This window comes from Xenopus tropicalis, chromosome 3 (assembly GCF_000004195.4).
Source record: "Xenopus tropicalis strain Nigerian chromosome 3, UCB_Xtro_10.0, whole genome shotgun sequence".
Classification (NCBI taxonomy): domain Eukaryota; kingdom Metazoa; phylum Chordata; class Amphibia; order Anura; family Pipidae; genus Xenopus; species Xenopus tropicalis.
Window position 1 is genome coordinate 58,822,726 of NC_030679.2, and position 27,825 is coordinate 58,850,550.

The window sequence follows — 27,825 nt, forward strand, 5'->3', positions numbered from 1 at the left end:
AGCACACCTCCTCCCAGACTGCACTGGGACATCCAGCCAATCGAGTTCTCTGATCCCCTACACATGAATGCTACAGGTACTGCTTTTGCCAACTCCTGGTCTGGGATCTCTTACCCCCTGCCCCTGATGCTCCACCCCCACAAAGTCTGCACACCTTGCGCGCAGCACTTCCCCCCCTTCACAATGTCCACGTGCATTCATTCACAGATGGGGTTGCAGCGGGGGTGAGGTGGTCGGCCAGGTTGCCTAAAGGTGGCAATACAATTATGCAATTATGCTATTTCCTGCGACCACTTTCATTCAAAGCTGAATTGTCAGATATGGAGGTATCCAATCTACCGATTCAGCCTTTAACGTAGATTTTGCAGCCTTTGGGTTATTAGTTTATAAGGTTATTAGTCTCATCAATCGCCAGCTTAAAGCTTGGCCTGCCTCTAAGTCTTCTACTAAATCAGCCCTTAGTTTGCACAAAACCACCAGAACCCTCAAAGTACAAAAAAACCCCTAAAAACATGACCTCATTTCACTTGGCCCTAGTTTTCACAATAACTCTTCCCTTTTTGGTCAGACTGGGAGAAAAGGTTCTGACGGCAGCCGGTACCGTTAGCAACCAGGAAACTCTTTTTTAGCTCCCTGGCAATGACAAGGATCTCTGAGCAGAAAAGATAATTGACTTGGAGGAAATATTGAGATTCGAGGTGGAGGAGAGCAATCACCTCCTAAGAAGAGTCTTTTTTTTCCCTTTTTGTTCTCCAACAAAAGTAGGAAGTGCGAGCAGAACAAATCCAAGCTACTTATTAGCAGCTACCAATTGTGTAACGCCGCCTTACTGGGTAGCGCACTGTCTCTGCTCGTCACTCCCATAAGGCGGCTACGTGATGCGTCACGACGCTTGCGTGTAGTTGTACGTCACAGTCTCGCGTGAGGAGACATGTGGAGTCGGGATTTTCTGTAAGACAGGAGGCTAGGAGCTTGCAATTAACAGCTTTACGGGAGGAGTAAGTAGCAAAGGTGTAAGTAGCAATCTGCGGCTGCTGGCTGTGTTACGAAAATCGGGATCGACAAGCGGGACTGTTGGGTAGTATTCAGTTAGGGGTTAGTCAGGGTCCCTGCTGTCAGTACGCTGCACACTTTGAATGGGAGGGCGGGAGCTTACGGTACCTACATGTTCTCTCTCTGCAGCTTTCGGTACTTCTGGCTTATTCACAGAAGTTTTAGTCCCGTTCTATTGAGTAGACTGAAGGACTGTTCTCCCTCTAGCCTGTATGTATCGGTCTGCTAGACTTTTCTGTTACATGTTTGCAACCTTGTGTGCATCATAGCGGGACTTTCTCACAGAATACACATCGAACATAGGAAGGACTGACCCCGTGTTGTGCTCTCTTGCAGCAGGACCAGCATGGATATGCTTTCGCCGGTAGTGCGGGAGGCAGAGGTTTCTAGAGCAGCTCGCCGCCAAAGCTCCAACAGGAGGAATCCTGGTATCCTTTTGTAATGTGAACTATCATCACAAATCACTGGTGTCCCCAATAATATCAAACGGGAAGGCTTTTGATCAAACAAAAATGACATTGGAAGTTAACAGAAATTTTTGGTTGTCATTTATCTATTACTATAATTTCTTTGTGATTAGTGTTTATGTTTTGCATGTCATTTTTTTCTAAAATCAATGGAAGGGCCCCTCCTTTATTGAGTCCCCTTTGTTTTAAATGGTTAAGGCTTCATTTTTAAATCTGTGTTGATTAAATGTGATAGTATATTTAAGTTTGCAGTGTCTGAGTATTACTCTAATTAAGGAAATAACCCATCGTAGGAGTAGGTTGGGTGGGTTTTTATTAATATTAACAGGCTGTTTATGGACCACAGATGTTTGATAGCAGTACCTGCACCAAAAACACAGTAATAGGCCTTTTATTGTCTTTGATGGGTTAATTTAATAAATGCGTCTTGTCTTGTAATCCATAGGAGCCAATCAGCATGTAGCACTTACTGCTATGGGTTAATATGTGTGACCAAACTTAAGCCTTTATTACATTATCCTACATGTCTCTAAAGCAAATAACATGGTTAACCCTGTCTCTTAGGCATTCCCCGTCATGACTCCCTGACTTTTTGCCTTACATGAATGCAACAGAACCAGTATTGCACTTTTTTGTTCTTTTTTTGTTCTGAGGCTATGCATGGGCAATGCAATTACAGTGTAATAAGAAACGCAAACAACAATAATGATTAGTTACTTTAAGCTGGAAAGTCGGCTAATATTTTCCCGGTGCTTGCTTGTTTCCCTGGTACTGTTTAGAGAGGAAATATTGAACTGATTCCAGAAAAAGCTTTTGTTGCCACACTTAACGTCTTGCCTAGCTGATGAGAGCTGGAGCAATGCAACACCAGCAAGAGGCCCATTATCTCGCACAACAGGACAAACACTATTTCGACAGCACAGTAAGATGTTTATATATAAACTGGGTCTGCAGTTGATAATCATGGGCTTGTTTGATTCATCTTGTAGAAACTGTCCCACTGACTTGTGTTTTACAAATATCAGCATTCAGTCATGGTTATTATAAAATTCAGATGAGTTTGTATAGTAACCTGCTTGTGTAGACATTTTGGTTAAGGGCATTCTTGCTGTTTTGCCATTTCTTGATGATGATATTCCTATTCCTGTCTTGTGCTTCCTGTTAAGCTGAGAGCAGGCCAAATCTACCTGCCATGTTCTAATAAATATACCAAAAGTTCCAGTGTGTATCTGACTACTTTACCTGAACTAACACAGCCGCAGTATTAACCCACTGCTAGCCAGCAGTTTATTACAGTGGGGGCGAGGATGAGATTTATAATGCTGAGAGAGGGTCTCTCGAACTACAGCTCTGACAAAATCCTTAAGCCATATCTTGAAAAGAGAGATGAGCTTTCCATAGATCAAGGTTGTTTACTGTGGGGGATACGGGTTGTCATTCCCCCTAAAATATCGTCAGAGGCTCTTGCATGAACTTCACGAAGGCCATCCAGGTGTAAACAGGATGAAAGCACAAGCTTGTGGTTACCTGTGGTGGCCAGGCCTGGATCAAGATATAGAATTTTTTGTAAGTCAGTGTACTGCTTGTGCTTCTGTAACACGAGCTCGTGCTTTCATCCTGTTTACACCTGGATGGCCTTCGTGAAGTTCATGCAAGAGCCTCTGACGATATTTTGGGGGAATGACAACCCGTATCCCCCACAGTAAACAACCCTTATCTATGGAAAGCTCATCTCTCTTTTCAAAATATGGCTTAAGGATTTTGTCAGAGCTGCAGTTTATTACAGTTTGGATATAAGAAAAAAGTAATACTGAACATAGTATTTATGCTGTGAAAGTCTTTTTTTTTTTTTTTTGCTTTCTGGTATGTAAATGTACTTTTCACCTTTACCTAGTGACGCCACAAACCTGGAATTCTTCAAGGCCACCAGATGTTTCGGCAATACTGGGCACTGTAGGGCGATCACCTCGCTTGGTACAGACTCCTGGGCGTTTGGCAAACATGTCTATGGTAAGACAATCCATTCTACAGAAGGCATTAAGGCGGCACAACACAGGCAGATTTCAGCTGCCGATTCAGGTCCTTAAGGCCTTAGGGGCAGCTTATCTGCCCGTGTATGGGAACCCCCGACAAGCCTAGCCAACTGACATCTGGCCTAAAATTGTGCAGATTCCGACAGGTTTGATTTTTCCATTGGATGAACAAGCCGATGCGGTCCTCGGTCCGACGGCACTGTCTAATTGGCCCAATATTGCCCACCTAAGGTGGGTAATTGGAAGAAGATCCGCTCTTTTGGTGACCTTGCCAAACCAGTGAATCTTACAGTGTATGGCCACCTTTAGTCTTCAGTTTCTCTTTCATGTGATTTATCCTATACGTATTTTGTGTAACTAAGTTATCAAATTAAAACAGTTCTTTAACTTAGGGGAACATTTGATTTATGGTAATGAGGTCTCTCTGAAGTTTCCATGTTCTTTCACTATTTCACAGTTCATTTTCCACAGTTCATTGCCTAGATTTTCAGGAGGGTTGCAGCACAGAATTAAAAATCCAAATGTATTTTTAATGGCAAGTTAAATGTGGAGGAAAAAGCATAGCACGATAAATAGCTATAAATGCAAGTTTTTATCAACCCTATTATTTTAAAGGGCAACAGTTTTTCTGTTTTGTTTTTATCCATCTGCAAACTGGAAATTCTCACACACACAACTTTCCAGAAAATGTGAATGGTACAGCAGTGGTGCATATTTCAAATAATCTATAGTTTAAAAAAAATCATGCCATTTTATATTATGTGAAAAAAATAAATAAGAGTTATATATAATATAAAACATATTTTCTCTTTTAGATGTCCAATCCGGATGACAGTGTTTGGACAACAACTTTTTCTCCTGGGCGAACTGGCATGTATACTACTCTGGATTCTCCTAGTTTTACTGAAGATATTACACTAAGTGCAGTAATGCTTCAGGAGGAGGATCCTGGGGAAGCAGGTAATATGAAATTATATTACTTGTGATGCCTTATTGTGAAATATGCTAATAAAATATTCCTTGATATCCCAATATATGGTCAAGTATAATACGGAGAAATAGCACATAGTGGCCATTTAAACAAGCCATATATAGGGGCCTATTTATCATACTGTGAAAATGATTAGGCAGTTCTGTGTAGAATTCTTGTGTAAAATGTACCAGCCAGCATTTATTTGTCACGAACTCTCGGCAATCTGTCTCTCTACATGCAGTCAGACTCTGTTTTTTATGGATAGGTCAATTGCATCATTGGTCCATGCTCCCTTTGCCTAGAAAAGATTATTTGTCAGAGCCAACTGTCTTTTAATATAGCCAACTCTGCAAAGCTGCATGTAGAAAGTCAGATTGCTGAAAGGGAAATAAGGTGCACAAAGTTCCTGGGGTTATATACCTGACACCTGAAGGGATTTAAACAGGCTAAGTACTTCAGTCTTGAGTGCTAAGAAGGGGATAGTGAAGAGTAATTGGTTATTTCAGAAGTGGTACAGAATTTTTAAATGACTATATTTAGAAAGTTGGTTTCCTTGAGATGAAGCGTATATTATATTTTTTATGTTCAAGTGTGTCCTTTGATAGCAATCCAGACATACTTTCTAAAGTGGGAATTTAAATGGCATAAATAATGTCAAAAATCTGGTGTTTAAAAAATATATATTCTCTGTAATTCTTACCCTAAAGGGCCTTTATGCTGTGCCCTTTCACCAGAGAGAGCCTGCCCCAGGTTTTGGGAATAAACAGCTAGATCTTGTTGGCATACGTAAACATTCCAAAAGTGTAGTAGAAATAGACTTCATTTTCAGGAGATGAAAGGGAGTAGTTTTTTGCAGTAGGATTCCCTTCCTGAAGTATTTATTGGTAAAATTAGTTCAGAAACATTTTTAGAGATAACGAATATATAGATTTACTGATATAAATAACTAATATAACAACTTGTTGATTTAACTTTTTTTGCAATTGTTTGTAACCAGTAAATGATGTGTGGAGCGCCGCAAAGTTGTTATATAGTTGGTTATTGCATATTAGGGTCTAAGCAGTAAAGTACATACATGAGATGGCTTTTTTTCGGTCGTTGAATTAACTCATTGTGATATAAATAATTAGTGCATTATTTCACTCCAGGGACTGTTTTGATGTATTAAGATATCAGATTTTAGCTCTCTAGTTCTTTGACTTTATAAAAGCACAATGACACATCAAGTTCTTTTTAAAAGTTATGGAATTCTGTTTTTAGTTATGATAAATCAAATGCATATATAAAATGTGGACACATTGGTCATTTTCATCTGTACATTTGCGTGTTTTTAGCAACAATGAGCATGTATCCAGATTTTCTCAAATCGTTTTTGGAACACCCTTCCAGTGCTGTATTCGAACTTATAGAGCATTATGAAGCTACGTGCAATACCCAGGTAACCAGACATTATTTCCCTGGTGTTTTTATGGGGCCAATGTTGTGCTGTTTTTTGTGCATTTTACTTTCCTAAATTCAGATTTTAGTAAGTCAGCCAGTTAAGCTACATTGCACGGTTTTCCCCATAATAATGGTTTGCACTTTTATTCCAGATTACTTTACTTAAAAAAATTGTTAAAAGAGTAACGCCAGGGCAACAGAAGTTTTCGAAAACTGCCAGCATCTTATGGCTTCTCCAGCAAGAAATGGTAACGTGGAGGCTTATTGCAGCACTCTACAGGTAGGTTTTGTGGGTGCTTGGGGGATCACCAAGTGCTCAAGCATAGCTGAATGAACAATTTAAAGAAATAATTTAATTTAAAGCTCCATAAATCATTGCTATACCAGAGAAGGGCTATATAACAGTAAACTTGCATACCTATTCACTGAGCCGTTTAAAACAAATGTACATTACCTACTCTAATGTTGTTTTCTCCACAAGGTTTCCCATAGTTGCTATATTCCTCTACACTAGTGGTTGTCAAAACTTTTTCACTTTGGAGGTCCAACCTTTGGTCCCTTTGGACCCCTTCCTTAGCTCACAATAAGGCTACAGATATAAAACCTTGGTGTATTAGTAATTCAACTATAGTTCAAAGACTATGTAGTAATTAGGCATTCTTTCTTATGTTCCTTCAGCCTGAGACTGCCCTGTTACTGGCCCAGTACCTACAACAGTTTGTGCACATTTCATTATTGCCAGTTGTCATGTTTATTGTATTTTAAAGGGGTGATTCACCATTATGTTAACTTTTAGTATGTTATAGAATGTCCTATTCCTAGCAACATTTCTAGCAATGTTTTTGGTTTTTAGTATTTATTTCATGTAGTTTTTTAATTATTTGCCTTCCCCTACTAGCACTTTCCAACTTTAAAAATGGGGTCACTGACCCAGCTGCCAAAAACTATTCCTTGAAGCTACAATTTTATTGTTACTTTTTATTCCTTATCTCTCTGTTGAGGTTCCCTCCTATTCGTATACCAGTCTCTTGTTCAAACCATTGGCTGGTTGCTAAGGTAATTGGGACCCTAGAAAGATAGCAGCTGAAACTGGAGAGCTGCTGCACAAAAAGTGGAATAAATAAAATAAAAAAACTACAAATAATATAACATAAAAACCAATTGCAAATTGTCTTAGAATATCACTCTCTACATCATACTGAAAGTCTCAAAGTAACAAAGCAAAGCGAATTGCTAACTATCTATAGTTTTATACTCCAGTAGGTGATACATTATGTCATAGTACGGTCCCTGCAGCTTTACTGTCACAGAGCAACTGTTAAAATTCATGCATTAGTTGCAGGCATTTTTATACTGTTGTATTAATTCTTGTATCATATTTTAACAGATTAGAAGTATGTTGACCTAGAGCAGGGGTGTCAAACTCAATAACATAAGGAGGCCGAAATCTAAAACACAGGCCAAGTCGCGGGGCCGACTGTGCCTGACCGTGCAGCACCACAGAGACTGGAGCGGTGCGGTAGGCAGGGCCGCCATCAGGGGGGCACAGGGGGTACAGTCGTCCCGGGCCCGGATGTTTTTAACTTTAAAGGGGGCCCGGCCGTACTAGAGTTTTCCTAGCTCGGGCCCCCTTTAATCAATTCCGGGCCCTCTCACTGCCGGCATCCTTCGCTACGTCCTGGTTTTCCCCGCTACATCAGCGCTTATATAAGGTTGCGCCCCGTGCGTAGTGATGTCGCATGTACGGGGCACAACCTTTTATAGGCGCAGATGGAGCGGGGAGCTGCAGGACATAGCGGAGTCTTCCTCATAAACAGCGGCCGCTGGTCTGCGGGGCCCCAAAAGTGGTTCTTCTCTTCCTTATGTGCTCCGCAATCTCACATTTTGCTGGGATGGGGGGAAGGGGGGGCTGCTATAAAATCTGCACCTCTGTAAGGAGTAACAGGACATTAGCTGCTCTGCTTGTGGGCTGAACCCCGGCCATGGCTAGGGAGATGTCAGTGGGGGGGCCAGGAGGACGCTCGGGGGGACTGGAGGATGCTTGGGGGGCCCTGGGGGGAGCTGAAGGATGCTTTGGGGCCCTGGAGGATGTTGGGGGCAGCTGAAGGATGCTTTAAGGGGGTGCAGGGGGATGCTGGGGGGGGACTGGAGGATGCTTCGGGGACCCTGGGGGGAGCTGAAGGATGCTTTGGGGCCCTGGAGGATGTTGGGGGGAGCTGAAGGATGCTTTGGGGGGGCAGGAGGACGCTGGGGCGGGGGACTGGAGGATGCTTGGGGGGCCCTGGAGGAAGCAGGAGGAAATGGGGGAGCCGGAGGATACTGGCGGGGGAGCTGAAGGATGCACGTGGGGGGAGTGGGCCATAGTATTTGGGGGAGGACCACCAATGTTTTAGGGGGCCCTGGGCTGCCTAGCAATGTTCCGGCACCAATGCAAAATGTAGCCCCTGGCCACAAATGTTTTAGGGGGCTCTGGCTACCAAAGTCTCTGTATCGTTTGTATTGATGGGAGGGGTCACTGGGGGAGGGGCTATTGGGCGTGGGAGGAGGGAGGGCCCAGAAAAGTTGTGAGGGGCCCCGTGATTTCTGATGGCGGCCCTGGCGGTAGGCAATAGGTGCTGCACGTTCAGGTACAGTCACAGTGGACCACATAAAAGAGCCAGGCGGGCCGGATTCGGCCCGCAGGCCTTGTGTTTGACTAATGTGACCTAGAGGGAAGAAAATAAAACAAATTTATTTTTAAAACCTTGTTCCTAGAAATATTTAAAGTAATAATAAAAGTTCCCCTTATTATATTATCTACCATTCATCTCTATTTTTTTCATAGGGATCGTATACAGTTTGCATTAGAAGAGGAAAATATGTTTGAAATTGCTGTAAGTAGAAACTGTTTAACTGGATCACCATGAATTCAAAATATTGAAAAACCATGGAGGAGCACTTCTTAAACTATTGTAGCAGCTTGCCAAGGTGCTGGTAATTATGTTAAATAGAAAAGCATAGCATTGCACTCAACAGGAGTACTTGTGAAAAATCTAAATATATAATAAAAATCTGACATTTCAAACCACAATTGTGCTCTTTTTCATGGACAACAAACTAAACCATAACCAACACAAACTGGTAAATAACCCCCCACGAGTGTTAATGGTGCCAAAAAAAACCCTGGTAGTCGTAGCAGCCACTGTAAACAAAGACATGGAACTGTGTATTAGTATAAAAAAAATGAAAAAAAAACCAGGGTTTGGTGTTAGATACCTTCCTTCTATAGCGTCTAATGACTCTGGTATCCCAATGTTCTCTTCTGTGAACCACTCTGGATCCAGAAGCCAGAACCTGTCACACATAAATGGTGCACTTTACAGTGCACTAATATGTTATCTCTGGGATGCTTACTTACAACGGTGCATGCACAAATTTGACTTCATGTTTTAAAACCTGATGTGCTTAGCTGTCACGTTGGTTTTAAATCTAAAGAATATGTGGGAGTTACGTGGACTTTTATCCTAGACATTGGATACAATGTTGCAAACAGCACTTGTCCTTGGGCACATAACTTTGCTACTCTATTTGCAACTGTTTCTATGTATGTAGAACCAGTTGCAAATAGAGTAGCAAAGTCTTTATTTCTGGCCTACACAGCTGTTTGCTTTTTTCTATTCTAATAAACAGTTCCTCATGATTACAGTGGTAGCTATGCGCCATTTACACTTGAGGAAGGGTATTTAGCAGTTTGCGTTGGTTACAGTCTGGTTTGTTATTCTTGAGAGAGCATATTTGGTGTCCGAAACGTCAGATTTTTTTCAATAAATTATGATTTTTCACAATTATTCCAGTTGACTGCAGTAGTATGCTTTTCTATACACACACAAATATAATATGTATACTATGCAGAGATGTCCACTTTTTTCTTAGTGGTATAGCAACCTACACCTTTGTATTCTTGTATAGTCTTGTATGATGTGTATCTTTAGACCACTAAGAAGAAAATATTATGTAATTTCTGAATTTAGTGTTCAGCATACATTGTTCCTGAGTTTTGTTTAATCTTGTAAAACTAGTGTTCTACTTTTCTGCTTAGGCACCCAATGCCAGTGAGAAGACAGTTGTAGACAAACTTTTCCAAAGGGATGCACTTGTTCGTCAAAGTCAGGTGAGACATTGGGAATGAATATAAAAATGTAAAAAGTTATAAAGATAAAAATTATTTCCTGTTACTTACTGTGACATTGTATATTGCCTTAGCCTTTCCCCTACTGGTTACACCTTTAATTGTTTGCCATTGAGGAATTGTTTTTATTGAGACAATTTTAAAATAAGTACATGAACAGCGATGGTACAAAAGAAAAGGTGTACAGAAATCAATGCAGAGTTATTTAAATGATTACATGCTTTTTTGAAGTCAGTGCTTACCCAATCTCTGGATGAAGCACAGATGCTGGTGTCGGCATCAGGTAAGAATCATCAGGAAGGACAGCATGGTGTTATTGCACTACTGCAAATGGCTGGACACACTTGTTCCCTTGCACAGCATTAATCTCAATTGGCTGCAGGGCAGTAACAGAGGGTCCAGACATGAGCAGTAGCAATTAAAGCTGTGCTGTCTTACCTTAAAATTTCTTACAGATGCTGATCTTTGCCTTTTTAAGGTGGTGAAGGAAAAGCCCTAAGCATTGACTTTAATTTTTAGAATTAAAATAATTTTTGCTACATTAATATATTCAGCAACATTTTTTTTTTTTTGCAAAATAAGACTGTCCCCTTTAATTAAACCAAATTATTCTAAACACAAGCCCATTTCATTGAAGTCATTCTGAAGAGAAATGCATACTGCCTCTTTAACAATAGGGTACATAAATAAAATATACAAATGTTAGAGGAGAATATAAGGGCAAAAGTGTACATTTCATCTGTCACATGTAGTTATGGTGTGACTGTTATTTGGGACCATTTTTTAGATCACAGTCCAAGAGCCTCTTACTAATCTACCCTGCCCCAAATAGACAAATAGATTTTGTCCACTGTAATCAGGAAATACGTTTAAACTGAATCTGTTAATGTATTTGCCCTTGTTGTCACATGAAGATGCCAATAAAATGTGTTTCTTTTAGCTGGTGGTGGACTGGTTGGAAAGTATAGCCAAGGATGAAGTTGGGGACTTCTCTGATAACATTGAGTATTATGCAAAATCTGTATATTGGTAAGTGCAATGGTGCAAACATGCCTTATTTCGCATAAGTAGTACAGTACTAAATACCATTAATTAGTTTTAGCTTTATTATAGATTGATTCCTCAATCCACCAATTGCATTAATTTTCATAAACCAAATTTTAGGTCTATAATGATATCTTCTGAGATATTATTTTAAAAGGCCATTAAGCATACCATAGTATTCCTTAGAACTTTCTGATATAGACATTTTCTCTGACTGTAAAGGCTATGAGCTAACAGATTGCTCTCAGCTTTGTGTGGGATAATTGGTGCACTGCATAGAAAAAAGAAATGATTGTGGCTAGGACAAGGTCCTTTGCAATGCTATATTGGTTTCAACTTCCCAAATACTAGAGAAACTATACAGTAACAAAAGACTTTACATTCACTGACGCATAGTGGAAAGTGATACCAAATAAACCATGTGCATAAAAGTAATTTTTAAAGTATGCATATAATTATATGTATACACAAAGGATGGTACATCGCTACATATCATACCTCGGGTGCACGGTAAAGGGTTCCAATACTGTAGAAATGACCAGCAACACCCAAATTCTCTTGTGAAAAAATGTGTATTTTTAAAACCTCATAAACAGCGTGTGTGTGTGTGTGTGTAAGTGCAGACTAGTGCCATGTGTAGTAACATGAGCAAAGGTTTGTCCTTGTCCATTAGATCACATTGGTAGATGTGATTATTACTTTCATTATTCTTAATGTACCTGATCCATAAAAAGTGAACTGTTTATTGATTGCTATGATTTACTGTACTACAGCAAATCCTGCTAGAGCTGCTGTATAATTTATTTGTAGGCACTGGCTCTAAAAAAAAAAACAAAACTATAATTATGTTTGATGAAAGATGTTGGCAGCTGCAAAAAGCTGTCTGGTATTGAGGTACGGGAAAACATTCATACGCTGCAATACATTAATGGGTTTCTTTTTGAAACAGGGAAAATACTTTACACACATTAAAGCAGAGAAGCATGTCATCTTTAGGGAGTGGTCGTCCACTGGTGTCTGAATTGGTGAGTAGCACATAATTAATTTTTCTCCAGGGACTTGTTTAAAACTCAGTAATTAGCACATACACAGGCTTAAAAGGGTGCAGATTGTGCCCACCATAGTAAAAGATCCCCTTTTTAGTGCAGCCATATAAAATCCTCTAACATTATTTTTGTATGTAAAAGATAATTTGCTATAAGAGAACACCAAAGTGCTATACAAGTAGTGGAGTATGATGGGGATGTCTCCTGGTAAATTGTCAGTTCACTATTTGACAAATATACCCCATAAACAAATTATATTTTTAAACTCGGTAAAAATAAATAAATTAGTTACAGAAATATTAGATGAACTTTACTTTCTATTTTTTCAGAGGACACATCTCCTTTAAATATACAGTGAAAACTCACTTTTACATCCTTTGATGCTTTCCTGCATTGTACACTATTGTTTTGTGGTCCCACTAATATATAACACATAATAAACTTCCCTGATTTTACACCATTTTTTCTGGTCCCCTGAAAATGGTGGTTCAACTGTAACTTGCTGCTACTAGAAAAACATAGAAATTATTCATTATTTAACCTTTTTTGAACAAATAAAGGCATATGTACCATGCATTTAGTTCCATGTATATAGTGCTGTAAAGATGAACCAGACCTTTAAAGGATCAGTAACACCAATTTTTTTTTAATACTTTATTCCACCCCAAAACAGCTATAACAATAGGTAAGGCTTACTTCCCCTTGTGGTTTTTTTTTTTTTTTTTTTTTTTTTTTTTTTTCAGCTTGAATTTGACTTGCAAAGTGCCCCTAGGAAAAAGGGGACGGCAGCTTGAATTCCTCTATGGGCTGAACCGGAAGTCAGCTTAGCACTGATGACCTAAAGCACCTAAGCTTTACCTATTATAGGTGTTTTAGGGGGAATTAAATATTTTTTTTTTAAAAAATGGTGTTACTGTTCCTTTAATATATGCAGGGACAGTCAAGTTTAAATTCAGTTAAGGACCACAATGTATTTTGATGCAGACTAGATTGATCAGATTTGTGTGAGATGAGGGAGTTGGCAATGGCAGAAAGTAAATCGGAGATATATCTGTCTTCTTATCTTCCTCACAGGACCCTGATGCCCCTATCCGACAGAAGCTGCCTCTAGATGATCTTGATCGTGAGGATGACATAAGACTGCTGAAGTACCTCTTCACACTTATCAGAGCTGGCATGACAGATGAGGTATGGTGGGCTAGAAGTGTTTTTGTTTTTTTGTTTTTTCTTTTTTCACACTACACAAGTTTCTAGTCACTTAAGTTGAAAAAGGGACATTTTTGCAGTACAGGTAGGTCATTTTAGGTTATGGTAGTGTCCTTTTTTTTTTTTTTTTTTTTGATGGAAATAGGGGGTAATGTTCAAACTGATTTCCTTATTTCTTAATAATAAACCAGTACCTACTTGATCACAACTAAAATGTAATCAATCCTAATTGGAGGCAAAACATTTGAGACAAAAATGTGTTTTAGACTTAAGGTATGGAGACCCCATACCCCAGATCACGAGCATTCTGGATAATAGGTCCTATACATGTATATTATTATAGTATATAATATATATAGGGTTCTTCAGAGTGAAACTTTGTTTTGGATTAAATAAGCATTCATCCTAAATAATTTACTTATGGGCCCCACTTCACACTACTTTTGGCTCCACAGTTTGTGAACCACTGAGCTACATGAATAACTACCATCTATTTCTAATGCTGTCACATTAGCAGTTTGAAGAAAATAATAAGGGACATGCAGCACAATTGTCCTCACAGTACATTACTTTTTTTAAGTGTATTTATATTGTTACCAAAACTTAATTTGAAAATTGTATGTTTTCCTATTAAGAACATTTCCATGTGATAATAGTGATAACCTTGCAGAGATCTGGCAAATGACAATTATGATTACTTTCAGGCTCAGCGTTTGTGTAAGCGATGTGGGCAGGCCTGGAGAGCAGCTACATTGGAAGGATGGAAGTTGTACCATGATGCTAATATTAATGGAGGTAAGTGTAGAAATATATATTTGTACTTGCAACATTGGGTCAGGCTCCCCTATTCCTTTTCAGATTCGCAATGTGAGACTATTCAGTGATTCCACTGAAGGTTTTTTACTTTCAGTAACTAATTGTCCATGAATGGGGCCAAAAGGCGAACTGTCTGATCATCCTCCCTGATTACCCTATCTGATATAGGTTTAGTTCTAGTTTTACAGCATGTAAAAGGAATATTTGGTAATTATTTATTTATTTTTTTGTTTGTTTTATATAAATAAAGATATTGAAAGAACACACAATAAATATTGTTCACAATTACTGACAGTCATGGTGTCTCCGTGATACAGAACAAAAGTAAAAAAAAAAAAAAAAAAAATGGGGAAGCAAATATGCATCGGAGAAATACACAAAGTAATCACATTAACTTACATTTGTACAAACATACAAGTGCTATCCCATCCTGGTATAGAGTTTATTTATTAAGCGAATGTTCAGGAGACCGAAAACACAGTTGGTTAATATCAAGCCATGGGCTCCATATTTTATCAAATTTATCTGGGCACCCTCGGGCCTGGTAGGCGAGCTTGATATAGGTAAGAGTTTTGTTAATTAGATTGACCCACTGGGTGACTGTTGGGGCATTGTTTCCCATCCAGTTCATTACAACTACTTTTGTTGGCATAGTACAGAGTTAAAAAAAAATAAAAAATTATATTTTCTCTTTTAAAGGAACTGAACTGCAAGCTGTGGAGGGAAATCCATATAGATGTGTGTGGAAAACCTGCTGTTGGCGCATGGCAGAAGATGTAAGTTGTAAAATGCTAAATATTAAACTTGCTAGAATGTTCTTTATATAGTACCTTGCTCTTGCCTTCCTATACATGTGCGAGCACGGGGTTTCACTTTTCACGTGAAAAATCTTAAATATTGTCATTATTTTTAGGAACAGTTCAGTAAATATGAAAGAGCCATCTATGCAACACTGAGTGGAAATCTGAAACAGGTACATCATGTTTTCAGTCTGAACTTCTTACAGTGCAGTTATTGTTGTGATCTGTCCATATGTAAGCATATTATTTACACATGCTTTCTGTTAATTGATTGGGCCAGGTATACCGGGCCAGGTATACCAGACCAGGCGCCATGCTAAAAATTCTTATTTGAAGGTGACTAAGCACTCGAAACATGGGAAGAAAAGGATTTACTTGCTGTTTAGTACAAAAATTAGGTGAAAAATCTAGGACTTCATTAGACAGTGATTTTTAGCTAATACCCAAATCGGTTTTGCAAAACTGTAAAACACAAGTACACTGCCTGCAATGCACTGCACCGCACTTAGTATGTCTTAAAACGACAGATAAGGAGTTAAAATTGAGGGTTCCACTCAGTCAGATTTTGTACATACCAAACTGGTTACATATACACCTTTCACTATGGGAATAATACTGCTGGACAGATTTTCTCTTGTACTGTTCTTCCAGTTGTGCATTCATCCCTTCCACTACATACAGGCCCTGATGTCCTTTGCCATTTTTTCTGCTTCTTTCTTCTGCTGCACTAGTAATCTTACAAACACTTATGCCTTATTAATAAGACATGGGGTTTGTGTGGTAAACACAAAAAATGGCCCAGTACCCATTCCTAAATACACATTTCTTTTATTGGTAATAGTAGGCTATTCCAAGCAGCTGGTTAATTTAGTCATACATTTTGTTCTTTTCAAATTGATTAATTTTTCTGCAATTGCATGAAAAGTGCCATTTGCTTTGCTTTGTTTTTAATATGAACTGGATTTTGCTTCTCAGTATTTTGAATTGCATGTGCTTTTTGTTCCCAGCTTCTTCCTGTGTGTGAGTCCTGGGAAGACACTGTTTGGGCACATTTTAAGGTTATGGTGGACAGTCTGGTAGAGCAAGAGATCAGAGCATCTGTCATCTCAATTAATGAGGCAAATGAGCTTCCCAGAGAGTATTTGGAGGCAAAGTAAGTCAAGCTCTTTATTTATGTGTCTGAAACCCGTATCTGGCTTCCAAGTTTTAACTGTGTTTTAATTTTTTTAAAGCTGGACTTTAGAGAGAGTTTTTGAGGAGCTTCAAGCCACAGACAAAAGGGTATAATATTGAATGCCTTCCTCTTGATAATCGTATTAAAATTAAAAAATGATATGGTTTAAACAAGTATTGTTGCTTTTCAGAGGGTATTGGAGGAAAACCGTGAACACTACCATATAATTCAGAAGTTCGTTATCCTTGCAGATGTAGATGGTAAGTTTTATTTTAAATAAAAAGAAAAATTAAAAACATGCCTGTTTAAATCTCTCAGGCACTCCTAGTTTCCCTGTCTGGCATCCAACACTTCCTGCACCCCAACCCAGGAACTACTACTTTCTTCCATTAAATACAGGTCTTATGGATGAATTCTCTGAGTGGTTGGCAAATGAAAAAAAATTACTGCTGGGACATCTTCTGAGATTCATGACACATCTGATTTTATTCTTCCGAACTCTGGGACTACAGACTAAGGTAGTGTTTGTGTTTGTAGTTTCTGTGTCTGCCTTTTTTTAGTATATTGATTTTAGCTGACTGTATATCAGATATTGAGTCATGAACTGCGTTCTCTATAGAATATTTGCTTATTGCTGCTTAACAATAATTCTGTAGCATAGAAAATAACAAAAGGCAAATGGATATTGTCATCATATGAAGTAATTTACATTTACTACTCTTCAGAAATATATCTTTGGGCCCTGCACACAATATATTAAAGCGCTGGCTGAACAGTACCATTTAGAACAGTGCTGTCCAACTTCTGTTGTGCCGAGGGCCGGAATTTCTCTAGCATATATAATGGAGGGTCGCTAATGGAAGCCAGTTTTGATCACTCCCCTTTTTTAAACTGCACCCACTTCAAACCACACCCATGTTATCACAAGACTATGCCCACATTAATGGTGGTAGTGCAGCAAAAACCCAAATGGTTGGTGCTCACTGTGGGGATATCAATCATCATTCATATGTAAAAGAATTATATTATGTTATATTAAGACACACACTTAAGTCCATATGCCTCCTCCTCCCCTGTGGATAGCACAGCAACCCCCAGAACATAATTACACACCTTAGGGACCATTTAATAGCTATTTCCAACTACTAACAAACTCCCAGAACAAACCTCTGCCAGGTTCACCTCCTGCAGGCAGAATAGGGCAGATAGGGCTGCCTGTGTGTGCCATACTCTGCCTGCACTATGCTGCCTGTGTGTGCCATACTCTGCCTGCACTATGCTGCTAGTATGTGCCATGCTCTGTCTGCCCTATGCTGCCGGTGTATGTGCCATACACAGTATATACAGTGACACAATGCTGGCACTGTTCCTACAGTCTGAGGTGTGAAGAAGTGAACAATGTGGGTGGTTACAGCCTGAGCCTGAGGTGTGAACAATGCAGTAGGTGAACAATGCAGAGAGTAAAACGTGTGAACAACACAGGGGATTACATGTTTAAACAATACAGGGGAATTACAGCCTGAATCGGAGGTGTGAACCATGCAGGGGACCAGTTTATCTCAATACTGATACCATTTAAAGCTTACACAAAGGTAAGCCATCAAAACAGCCAGACAGGTGGGGGGGACACACAGTGGGGGGTGGCGGGCCACCGGTTGGACAGCGCTGATTTAGAAAACACTCTCTTATCACGGCATGTGTTTTTATTAGCAAGTCCTAACTTAGAGTGGACACAGAGTGTTTTCAAGAGTGGACGCTTCTAAAATTGCCACTGTTCAAAACATGTAAAAAATAAATAAATAATGAAATAGTTTGCAGCACAGTCCCTGCAGTTATGGATATGTACAAAGCCTCATGTGGGGTAGAAACCTATAGCCTAGGTACTGAAGCAACAAAGTAATTAATTTGCAGCTGACCCATCCCTTCTGTTTGTTACTTGATGCATCCACAAGCATTTTCTATGTATTTTACTAATCTGCAACAAAAGAAATATCTTTTAGGAGGAGGTCTCTGTGGAGGTGTTGAAGACTTACATACAGGTGAGAGGAGTTATATACTTGAATATAGTCCATTTTTTATTTTTTTTTTCAATTATAATTTTTATTACATTTTCTAAATTTACAACACAATAGAAATTAGAAGGAAAACAAGACAATTCTCATTAGGCGTTCTGTTGAACTTGTATTCCATTGATATTGAAATATTTAAGTAACGTAAGAGGAGATAAAGTGGGAGGGAGAATGGTCGGGTGGGGATATGCCTTTATAGTCACTAAGAGGTTGGATGTTTGTAATACTTCTGATTCTTTGAAAGATATATATAACTGTTAAAAAAAAAAAAAAAAAAAAAATTTATACCAAGTACAAGCTGTGGTTTGTTTCCATTTTTGGGGTATCCGTACTTTGGCTACATTAAATAGATGGGGTTTAATTGTGGCTAAGAAATATAGAAATATATATATATATATATATATATATATATATATATATATATATATTATATAGAATGTATAGGGTGTTGTCTGGCATATTGTGTCCTTAGAGATGGCTAATTGCCAGCCTAACATCGTTCCAGTAAGGTCTAATATATAATATACAGTTTCAGTTTAGAGGGGTTGTAATACCAAGGTGAGGCAATTTTATAGTTTTTCTTGAATCCTGTAACGCCTGGAGCTGTTATGTAGTTTGTTCATCATGTTGCTAACCTTCTCTGCCTCTTATTGAATGTGGTCTCAAAACCAAAAATCCATGTAAGTGGGTTTAGTGGATATTTTATTTTGGTGCAGTATTTGATAGGGTAAAGCTCAGGAGCACAAAGGGTTTCAAAGGAGGTCAATGTACAGCACAACATAGATGGTCTGCCTAGACTGAAAAAAGTGTTGTATTTAGTGATGAAATGAATCCGTTGTAAATTGTCTTCGAGCAGTAATTAAGTAAAGTACTTTGTCTGCATTACTGTGGTAAAGGCTGGATTGTAAATTAGTGGCAGGAGAGGAAATGGGTATTGAGTGAATTTGTGTCATAGGGGGCATTTATCCCACACTGAGAGGGTGTGCGTAAGGAGTGGGTTGTCCTGAAATCTAATGCATTTTGAATCAAGCCAGGGCAAATGCAGTTGGTAGCTTAAGATGGCTTGTTGCTCTTTATTGACCTACAGTTTAATCAGCGTGGTGTGACCAATCAATGATTCGTCCAAGTATGGAGGCATAGCAGTAAAGTCGGCAGTCTGGGAGGGCTATACCACCTTGTTTTTTATCTTTTAGTAGGATTTTGTAACTGAAGGTGGCCATACATGGGGAAATTTCCGCTGCCAATTCGGGTCCTTCAGACCGATTTGGTAGCTTATCTTCCTGTGTATGGGCACCCCTGGTGGACCTACTTGGCCGATGTCTGGCCTAAAATTGACCAGATCTGTATTGGGCAGGTTTGAATTTATGTCTGATCAGGAACTGCCTTGGTCCAATGGCACACTTGCCCGCCGTATTAATTTAATCCTTTGGCTCTCTCCTTAGGAAGAGAGAAGGATGTAATGTATTCTCGAATATGTGTTGTGTCTATGTGAATAGAATCGGTAATCTTTCTCGGCGGGGTATAAGATGCGCCAGGGGTCCATTAGTTGGAAAGCATGAAGTAGTTATTTGCAGCGTGATAGTTGTGCAGATAGTGTTAGCATGAGCAGTCTAGTTGGAGGCCTAGTGGCAAGTCTCCTCCAGCCACTTAGGTTCCTTCAGCAAATGAATGGAATGAGTCTACTATGCATGTGAGTTGCTGAGCTTGATCTGAATTGGGGGATATACAGATTATCAAAGATGTAAAAGCAGCCCAAAAAGGAGCGACCTATGGTATCACATTTTTTTTTTGTTACAGTGAATTCATAATTGTGGGAAAAGAGTATCATGACTTCTTAAAGGTTGAGGTTTACTCATATATACTTCTGGAAAGTGTTTGTTATGCCATCTGGTTACTGCACCCTCTTTAAAATATGTATCTTGAATAACTGGTATGTTTGCATTGTGTTTTTGGAGGTCGGAATAGAGGAGGATTCTCTTCTGGGGTGAGTTCAGGCCATAAGCATTGATTGAAAGTTAATTAAAAAGCTGGTAAAAAATGCGGCAGTTGTGCTTAAATTTGCATTAAGCCCACTACACTTGACCCCTTTTGGTGTACATGATTATTTATTTTTTACCATTACAGAGAAAGTGAATTGAAATAAATCCTGTTTACAAAGAGTATACACTTTTCAGTGCTTGTCTTGACTTAAGATTTTTGCGTCCTAATGTTAGATTTTCAGATCTGTAGAGCACATTTTAATAACAGTTCAGTGACCTATGCTTCTGCCAATTATTTTCCTGTTACTTTTCTTATTTCAGAGGCTCATTAATGAGAAGCAGATTGAGCTGATTGCTTTTTATGTTAGCCACCTACCTCAGGATCTTGCAATTTCACAATATGCTGTGTTTCTGGAGAATGTCACTGATCCGGAGCAGCGGCAGCGGTGTCTAGAGCTTGCCAAGGAAGCAGGTACATTCGTAAAGAAACAAATCAGACAGCGCTACCAATTTCCTTTGTTAAACATACATAGAATTCTGAAGGCATTACATAGTTAGCTTTGCAGCGCCAACCACCTTTTGTGAGACATACTGCGTCAATACAAGAGTCTTCTGAATTCTCTTTATGGATATATATTCCATCAGGCCCATATTGTTTAATAATGATTTCATATATTTATAAAAACATGCTGTAACAATCATTCTCCTATAGTTAGCATTTACCCTGCAAACTCCCACTTTCTATGCATCAGGGTGCAACTTTTCTTCCACAGCCCCCAGGCAGGCCAGTCTCATAATTTTGGGACCCACTGGTTGAACTAAATTGACTGGCTAAATATGATGGCAGTTGTGGTTCTACATAAACCAATTATCCCATTGCATCACATTGACATGATTAAATTGTGCTTCTCTAACATGGTATAGAGACATACAGTGCCACAGCTGGAGTGTCACAGGACTGACAAGTATGCATGCCAAGTGGGAATATATCAATATAGTTAGCTGCACTGAGTGTTGCTATTATTGTCACTTTTGGTAGATGTTCTGATGTACTTTTTTGTTTTTGTAAAGGTCTTGATGTTGCATCTATAACAAAGACAGTTGTTGAAAACACACGCAAAAAAGATGCAGGGGAATTTGCTCACCACAACCTTGCACCGGCTTTAGATTCGGGGACCAGTGAGGTGAGTGCAGTAGCCTAATTGACTGCTTACAAATGGTTAACTCTTCTTGTGATCTCACTGTGTAATATTAGGGAACACTGAATATAGTAGGCTGTTTAGTAGGCGAGATTTCCATTGTATTGGTGCACATCTCTCCCATATTCCAAGGTTATGGAAAGCATTCCAACTGAGATGAATTTGGGCAGCACCCCAAGTTTATTAAAATGCCTTTCTTACAGCAGGGACATAAGCAATGTTTCAGACAGCATTAGGCTCTTTACCAAAAGCAGATTTGTCAATTTCAAACACTTTCTTTTAACATTTATTACAAAATTACATAATAGCAGTGACAATGTATTGACTTAATTGTTACTTTATCACAGTAACATATTCCCCAGAGCTGTATTCTTTAGTGCTTCTCCAATTCACTTATTTTCATAAGTAAAATATAAAGAATTACAGACATAAAACAAAACTTAATAAATTGCTTTTCTGAAACTGATGTTAAAACTTATTTTAAGTTTAAACCATGAGTAGCATCGATTTTTGGCTCCACTCAATTCCTGTGGTATTCCCTTCTATTGCATGTTTAAAATATGCAGTACTACATGAATACTGAACAGAAATTTTAGTCCTCCTCAAGAGTGGTAAATTACCTCATCTTGTTGACCAGTGATGCACCGAAGAGCTTCTCGACTTTCTTAAATTAACACACCCCAATATTATCTAAAATGAGTGTCTCATACTAATAAAAATGAGCTCTAGGGACCCAGTGCGGCTAATTATTGCCATTGTCACTATGTAATAAAGCCATTTCTAATTAATCTGGAGTGCTGCCCAAACTCCGTTATATAAAATATAGCAATGAGGAAAGAAACAGAACAGAGTGACAGACAACAATTTGAATTTCCCCATGTTCTGGATGGTAACAAAATAAAAGCTTTTAAGGAGTTTGAAACAAAGTACATAGTTAACTGTCTAAATTAGAGATTCAGGATTAGGTTTGGGCCTGGCCAGACCAAATTGGAATCCTAAATGGTTTCAGGCCATTCCGAATTCTAATTTGTACATGGGGTTTAGATTCAGTTCAGCTTCATCCACATCCTGGGTAAAATATTTGGGATTTGGATGAATCCTAAAAAGGATTCAGTGCATACCTAGTCTTGGCACTGGGGGAGGGAAATTGTTAGGCACTCTCCAGTGATGATAGTTGCTCTTTGCCCAGTGTTAGTAAATAATCCCAGTTGTCTGAAGGCTCCTATACCTCTTCACCTCTACTAGGGATGCACCAAATCCAGGATTTGGTTGGGGATTCAGCCAAGATTAAACCTTTCTTAGTCCTTAAAATCATGTGACTTTTTGTCATATAAACACGAAAGCCTTCCTTATCCTAATTAGCATATGCAAATTAGGGTTCAGATTCAGTTCCGTATTTGGCCAAATCGGGATTCAGTCGGATACTAACATAGTGAATTTGGTGCATCCCTAACCTCTACATCATGAGAGCAGACTGTAAGATGTATTATGTCATCTTTTCTGTGGTGCACAATGACATGATCTACTGTACTAACCTTGTCACACCTCTGCACATAGGAGGACCGAGCAAAGATCAATGTGATTGATTGGCTGGTTTTTGATCCTGCTCAGAGGGCGGAAGCTTTGAAGCAGAGTAATGCCATCATGAGGAAATTCTTAGGTATGTTATGGCTGTATATATATCTTTCTAGAGCAAGTTATTTTTAAACCATTTCCTTCACAATCCTGACACTTGAGGTTGCACAGTAAAAACATTCTGCTTCATGCAGCACTAGACCTGTTCATGTTATCAGTTTGCCCATTTTATTTGTTGCTTTTTTTTTAACTAGCCTCCAAAAAGCATGAAGCTGCTAAAGAAGTATTTGCCAAGATTCCCCAGGATTCCATAGCTGAAATTTACACTCAGTGGGAGGAGCAAGCAATGGACAGTGCTCTGCCAGCTGAGGATGATAATGCCATCCGGGAACATTTGTGCATCAGAGCCTATTTGGTAAGGAATTTGAATAAGAGTGGGCAGAATGCAGGGTTTAACTAGGGTTGTAATCTATCATATAAGTCAAGTGGTTTCTTACACTGCAGGGTTGTGTATCAAGGAAATAACTACTCAAGTGAGAAGAGAGCAGAAGTCAGTTGTTTGCACTTGGCTAACAATGTGCTTACTAATAGAATTTCCATTAAGAAGTGCTGCACAATCTATTTTTTTTCAGTAACTTTGTGTGATTGCTTTACACGTTTCCTATTTGTAAGAGCCCAGTTCTGCCTTCCCATGTCATTTCTATCATGGCCAGTTCACCACTTGTATATGGACACCAAGTACAGCAATTACAATTTTGTCTCTTGCACTTGGACAAGATTAAGTACCTGTTTTATATTTATGAAGTAAAATAATTCAACTGTACATTTTTATTAAATTATTTTAATTGACTTTCTCAAAAGAAGAAACTAGCTCCAGCTCATAGAAACTGAATCTAAAATTCCCCCTTCTCTACTTGTATAGGAAGCTCATGAAGCATTTAATGAGTGGTTTAAGCACATTAATTCTCCTCCTCAAAAACCAACTTTGGTTGGACAAGCATCATTCACTGAGAAAGTGGCCTATGAGCATAAAGAGAAAAAGTATGAGGTAAGTTAGTGTGTGTACTGTAGTGCAACTGGCAACAGAAATCATTCTTTCTGGACAGAATAAGTATGTGTGTTAATTCATTCAGTTGCTGCACAGACCCCCAAGTATGTTCCCCTGATTCTATTGCTTAGTTTAACTCTTTCTGCATTGGTGTCATGCTGATGCAGTGTGTGTGACGGGGATGTGTTAAAGGGGGTGCTCTGTTGCCTTTACTTGAACATCAAAAAGTGGGTTGGCCAAACATCTGACATGAAGAACTGAGCAAGAGAATTGGTTGTAGTATTCTTTATGGCTGGTACCATTGGATGTGTACTTCATCCCATAAAGATCCTTAAGGCTATAGTATAACCTTTAAGATTTATCTTTTCAGGGACCCTGACACCCCCTATTCAGTTTGTATGTGGCAGCACATAATTACATACATACATTTTTTTTTTTTTTTTTTATTTCAGATGGATTTTGGTATCTGGAAAGGTCACTTAGATGCTCTAACAACAGAAGTAAAAGAGAAGATCTACAATGTTCTGCTTTTTGTTGACGGAGGCTGGATGGTTGACGTCAGAGAGGTATAATAAAACATTTGCTGTCCATGAAAACCACAAAGGGGCCACAAACCTCCAGCACTGTCAGATATGTGCCTGCACCTAGAACTAAGCAATGCAATCTGTGTTTTTCCTTGTCCACCCCAAAAATATTTCTTTGCCTAATAATGTATGTTATTATTTGTGTTTGGGAAAAAAAACAAAAAACTTATTTTCCTCTTATTAAAAGGGCCTGTTGTGATGGTAATTAATCCACAGGCTTTCTCGAGAGGACATATCGCTTATAATACAGTCCTGCTTTTGTGTCTGTTGTATTGAGCTTTTGTAATTTAATTATGAAGATTTTGTAGTCATTTCTCTTATGATTGTGTTTTCTGGGTTAGGATACAGAAGAGGACCCTGAGCGGAGCCATCAGATGAACTTGTTAAGGACACTGTGCTTGCCAATGATGTGCTTTCTCTTGCACACTGTGCTACACAATACAAAGCAGTACAAAGACTGCCTTAGACTGGCAGACATTATTTCATCTGAACATCAGAAGCTTTACATGGTATATACCATCACATATTTTCTTTGTATGAATTGCTGTATAAATAGCTAAATAGTTACTAAAAATGTATCACACTAATTGTAGCCCCTTCTTGTATGGGTCATACCTTGCAGATGCAGTCACATTGTGCCTTGAGCTACACCTAGTATAAAGGCCGCACTTGATCATACCCCATGGAAGAGACTTGTGCTTTTAGCCATACTCCCATTTGACATCTACAGTTCTTTATTATTGTCAGTTGTGTGTATTTGTGGGAGTTTTGTGCAGAGTGCAACACTTATTGGTGTGTGATTGGGATTCTATGATGCCTGTATTTGCCTTTTGGGGTCTCAGAATTGACATATCCTAACAGGATTCTGCTGTGGCCCTCAAATTAGCTTGTTTAGTGTGTTACAGAAACTAGAGGGCTAATTGGATTTCTGTTGAATTCTAAATCAAATCTGTCTGAAAGGATTTAAACACTGGCACTGTTAAAGTTGTAGTGGTATTGGCTAATGCCTATACTGTAATTGTTTACTTGACAGGTATATTTAGCAAAAAATCAGCACACATAGCTTGTAAAAAGCTGACCAAACTAAAAAGGATAATCCAGGTGCTCCTGCCCCAAACCCCCAGCCCTAGGGAGTGGACAAAACCGTATATCAGAACAGAAAAAAACAAGGGAAAGGCACTCTGGTAAGCCAAAAACAGGCCATTCCAATTGTTAAAAAGAGAACTTTATTATATACTCGCCTCAAAAAAGCCTGACGCGTTTTGTGTCCATCTGACACTTAATCATAGGCTTAAATGTGCATACAACAACATCCGTATTTAAAAGGCTGAACACCAATAGAAAACAAGATAAGTCTATATGTCTTTTTTTTTTCTGAGTGTATCTATTTATTTTATTTATTTATATATATATATATATATATATCTTTATATAAATGCAATTTCATCATGCTCCTTCTCTTCTACATACTGTAGGTGCTGTTTCTTTAAATTTTTCAAAGATGTATAGTCTCCTCCCCTTTTTCCTATTATCTTCTTATCTTGTTTTCTATTGGTGTTCAACCTTTTAAATACTGATGTTGTTGTATGCATTTTTGTATGCACATTTAAGCCTATGATTAGGCTTAGGTCAGGCTTTTTTGAGATGAGTATATAATAAAGTTTTCTCTTAACTATTGGAATGGGCTGTTTTTGGATTACCAGAGTGCCTTCCTTTTTTTTTCTGTTCTGATATAAGGTATATTTAGCAAACCAACAAGGAATCTTATTTGTGTTACAGACTTGTGGAAACTTTGAAGTGACTGATTAGCTAATGTTCCAAGCATGATTTCCCTCTTGTTACAAGGAGACCATAGGATTTATCTGTAGTTAGCAATTCTGTGTATATAAATGTATACCATACTTTTCTACAGGTATTTTCAAAGACAGAAATGAGAAATCTACTACAGAAATTAAGAGAGTCATCTTTGATGTTGTTGGACCAACAGCTGGATCCTTTGGGATATGAAATCCAGCCCTGAGGGCCACTTATCATCACAGCACATGGGCTATTTTGGATGTGTTTTAAAGGAAGCACTTCGATTTTTTTTTTTCATTTGTAAAGATAAATTACTATTTTTGCAACTTTTTTTACTTAAATAGTAGTTACATTATGTTTGGCAGGCTGTCATGCCCTGTATGTAAAATAGACTTAATATTAAAGATCATTTGTTCCTGAATGTGTCTTTCTCTTGTTTCCACATACAACATTCATTGGATTGCCTTATGCAGGGACTCGTGTGTCACTGAACTGCCTGGTAGTTGATTCATTCAGACAAGGTAGTACAAAAATGGCTCTTGGCTGATTAAAAAGACGTGGTTCGCCCTTGCTGATGAGATCAACCCAAGAATGGAACATTTGTGATATACAGTATCTGTATAGAATGTTAGTTGCAGTACTACTTCCACACACTTGAGGCAATGAGACTGCAGTAGAACAGAGTGAAACTCTTATCAGTGCTGCAGATAAATTGATTTTTAAAATGAAATGGTAATACAGTACAACTCTTCATTGGCAGTCTTTATATAAGTATGATAAAGGGATAAAGTAAGTAGTTCCCTTCCCCAACCCCCCTTTCTCTTGGGTCAGTTTCACTGTCACCCTTATAATTTTTGTTTCCATGACAGAAAAAAAGCTTGTTTATTTCTCTCTTGGCAGTCACTGTGTGTTTAAATATTGACAACATAAGCAATGCTGTACCAAACATTGCTTCCAGCAGGTCCAAATTTGTATGAGACCCAGCGACTCTGTAATCCTGGTGTAATCCGCTTAATAGATAACATTTTAGCACAGTTAAAGAAACCCAAAAATGATAACATATTATTTTTTGTAGAATTAGGCATGTTATTCTATACATGCAAATATGCACGTAATAAATTATTTGTTTACCTAAAAGCTGGATTTCAATACTTTGAGGTAAAAAAGATTGTCATAGTGTTTCTTCATCTATGTGAAACAGCTCTGATTATCTCCATTGTCCCTTCAGCCAGAACTTTTTATGCAGGGAGAAACCTTTCAGATAGCCCATTATGTTTCCATCTCTGGCAGAGAGACCGCTGGGTGACAGTTGGTGGGTGTGACCACAACTACAGAGTGCCCTTGTGGGCATAAG

At 38.6% G+C, this 27,825-nt stretch overlaps 1 protein-coding gene across 7 annotated transcripts; it reads left to right on the top strand.

The window, feature by feature from the left end:
• Window positions 1-26,892, top strand: nup107 (nucleoporin 107kDa). Of its 7 annotated transcripts, none has more exons than XM_004912941.4 (28): window positions 1-76; window positions 1,390-1,481; window positions 2,362-2,442; window positions 3,415-3,530; window positions 4,369-4,513; window positions 5,861-5,964; window positions 6,119-6,246; window positions 8,791-8,839; window positions 10,045-10,116; window positions 11,075-11,163; window positions 12,128-12,203; window positions 13,299-13,412; window positions 14,135-14,225; window positions 14,946-15,022; window positions 15,160-15,219; window positions 16,054-16,199; window positions 16,279-16,327; window positions 16,411-16,480; window positions 16,620-16,738; window positions 18,221-18,259; window positions 20,590-20,740; window positions 21,340-21,452; window positions 23,025-23,127; window positions 23,297-23,457; window positions 23,965-24,090; window positions 24,543-24,656; window positions 25,016-25,183; window positions 26,587-26,892. In XM_004912941.4, the coding sequence occupies exons 2-28, from the start codon at window positions 1,400-1,402 to the stop codon at window positions 26,692-26,694; spliced, it is 2,751 nt and encodes a 916-aa protein (XP_004912998.1). In that variant the 5' UTR covers window positions 1-76; window positions 1,390-1,399; the 3' UTR covers window positions 26,695-26,892. The 7 variants fall into 7 exon arrangements, with proteins under 7 accessions (XP_004912998.1, XP_004913000.1, XP_002938554.1 ...); XM_004912943.4 differs by having other exon boundaries at window positions 57-76; window positions 1,393-1,481; XM_002938508.5 differs by lacking the exon at window positions 1-76 and adding an exon at window positions 851-1,013.
• Window positions 26,893-27,825: the final 933 nt, after the last annotated feature.

Excerpts from the sequence above, each read along its gene's own strand:
- nup107 (XM_004912936.4), top strand. The coding sequence starts at position 1,166 with ATGTTCTCTCTCTGCAGCTTTCGGTACTTCTGGCTTATTCACAGAAGT. Across the intron at positions 4,514-5,860 it reads GGAGGATCCTGGGGAAGCAG|CAACAATGAGCATGTATCCA; the intron begins GTAATATGAAAT and ends GCGTGTTTTTAG. Across the intron at positions 23,458-23,964 it reads TGTGCATCAGAGCCTATTTG|GAAGCTCATGAAGCATTTAA; the intron begins GTAAGGAATTTG and ends CTACTTGTATAG.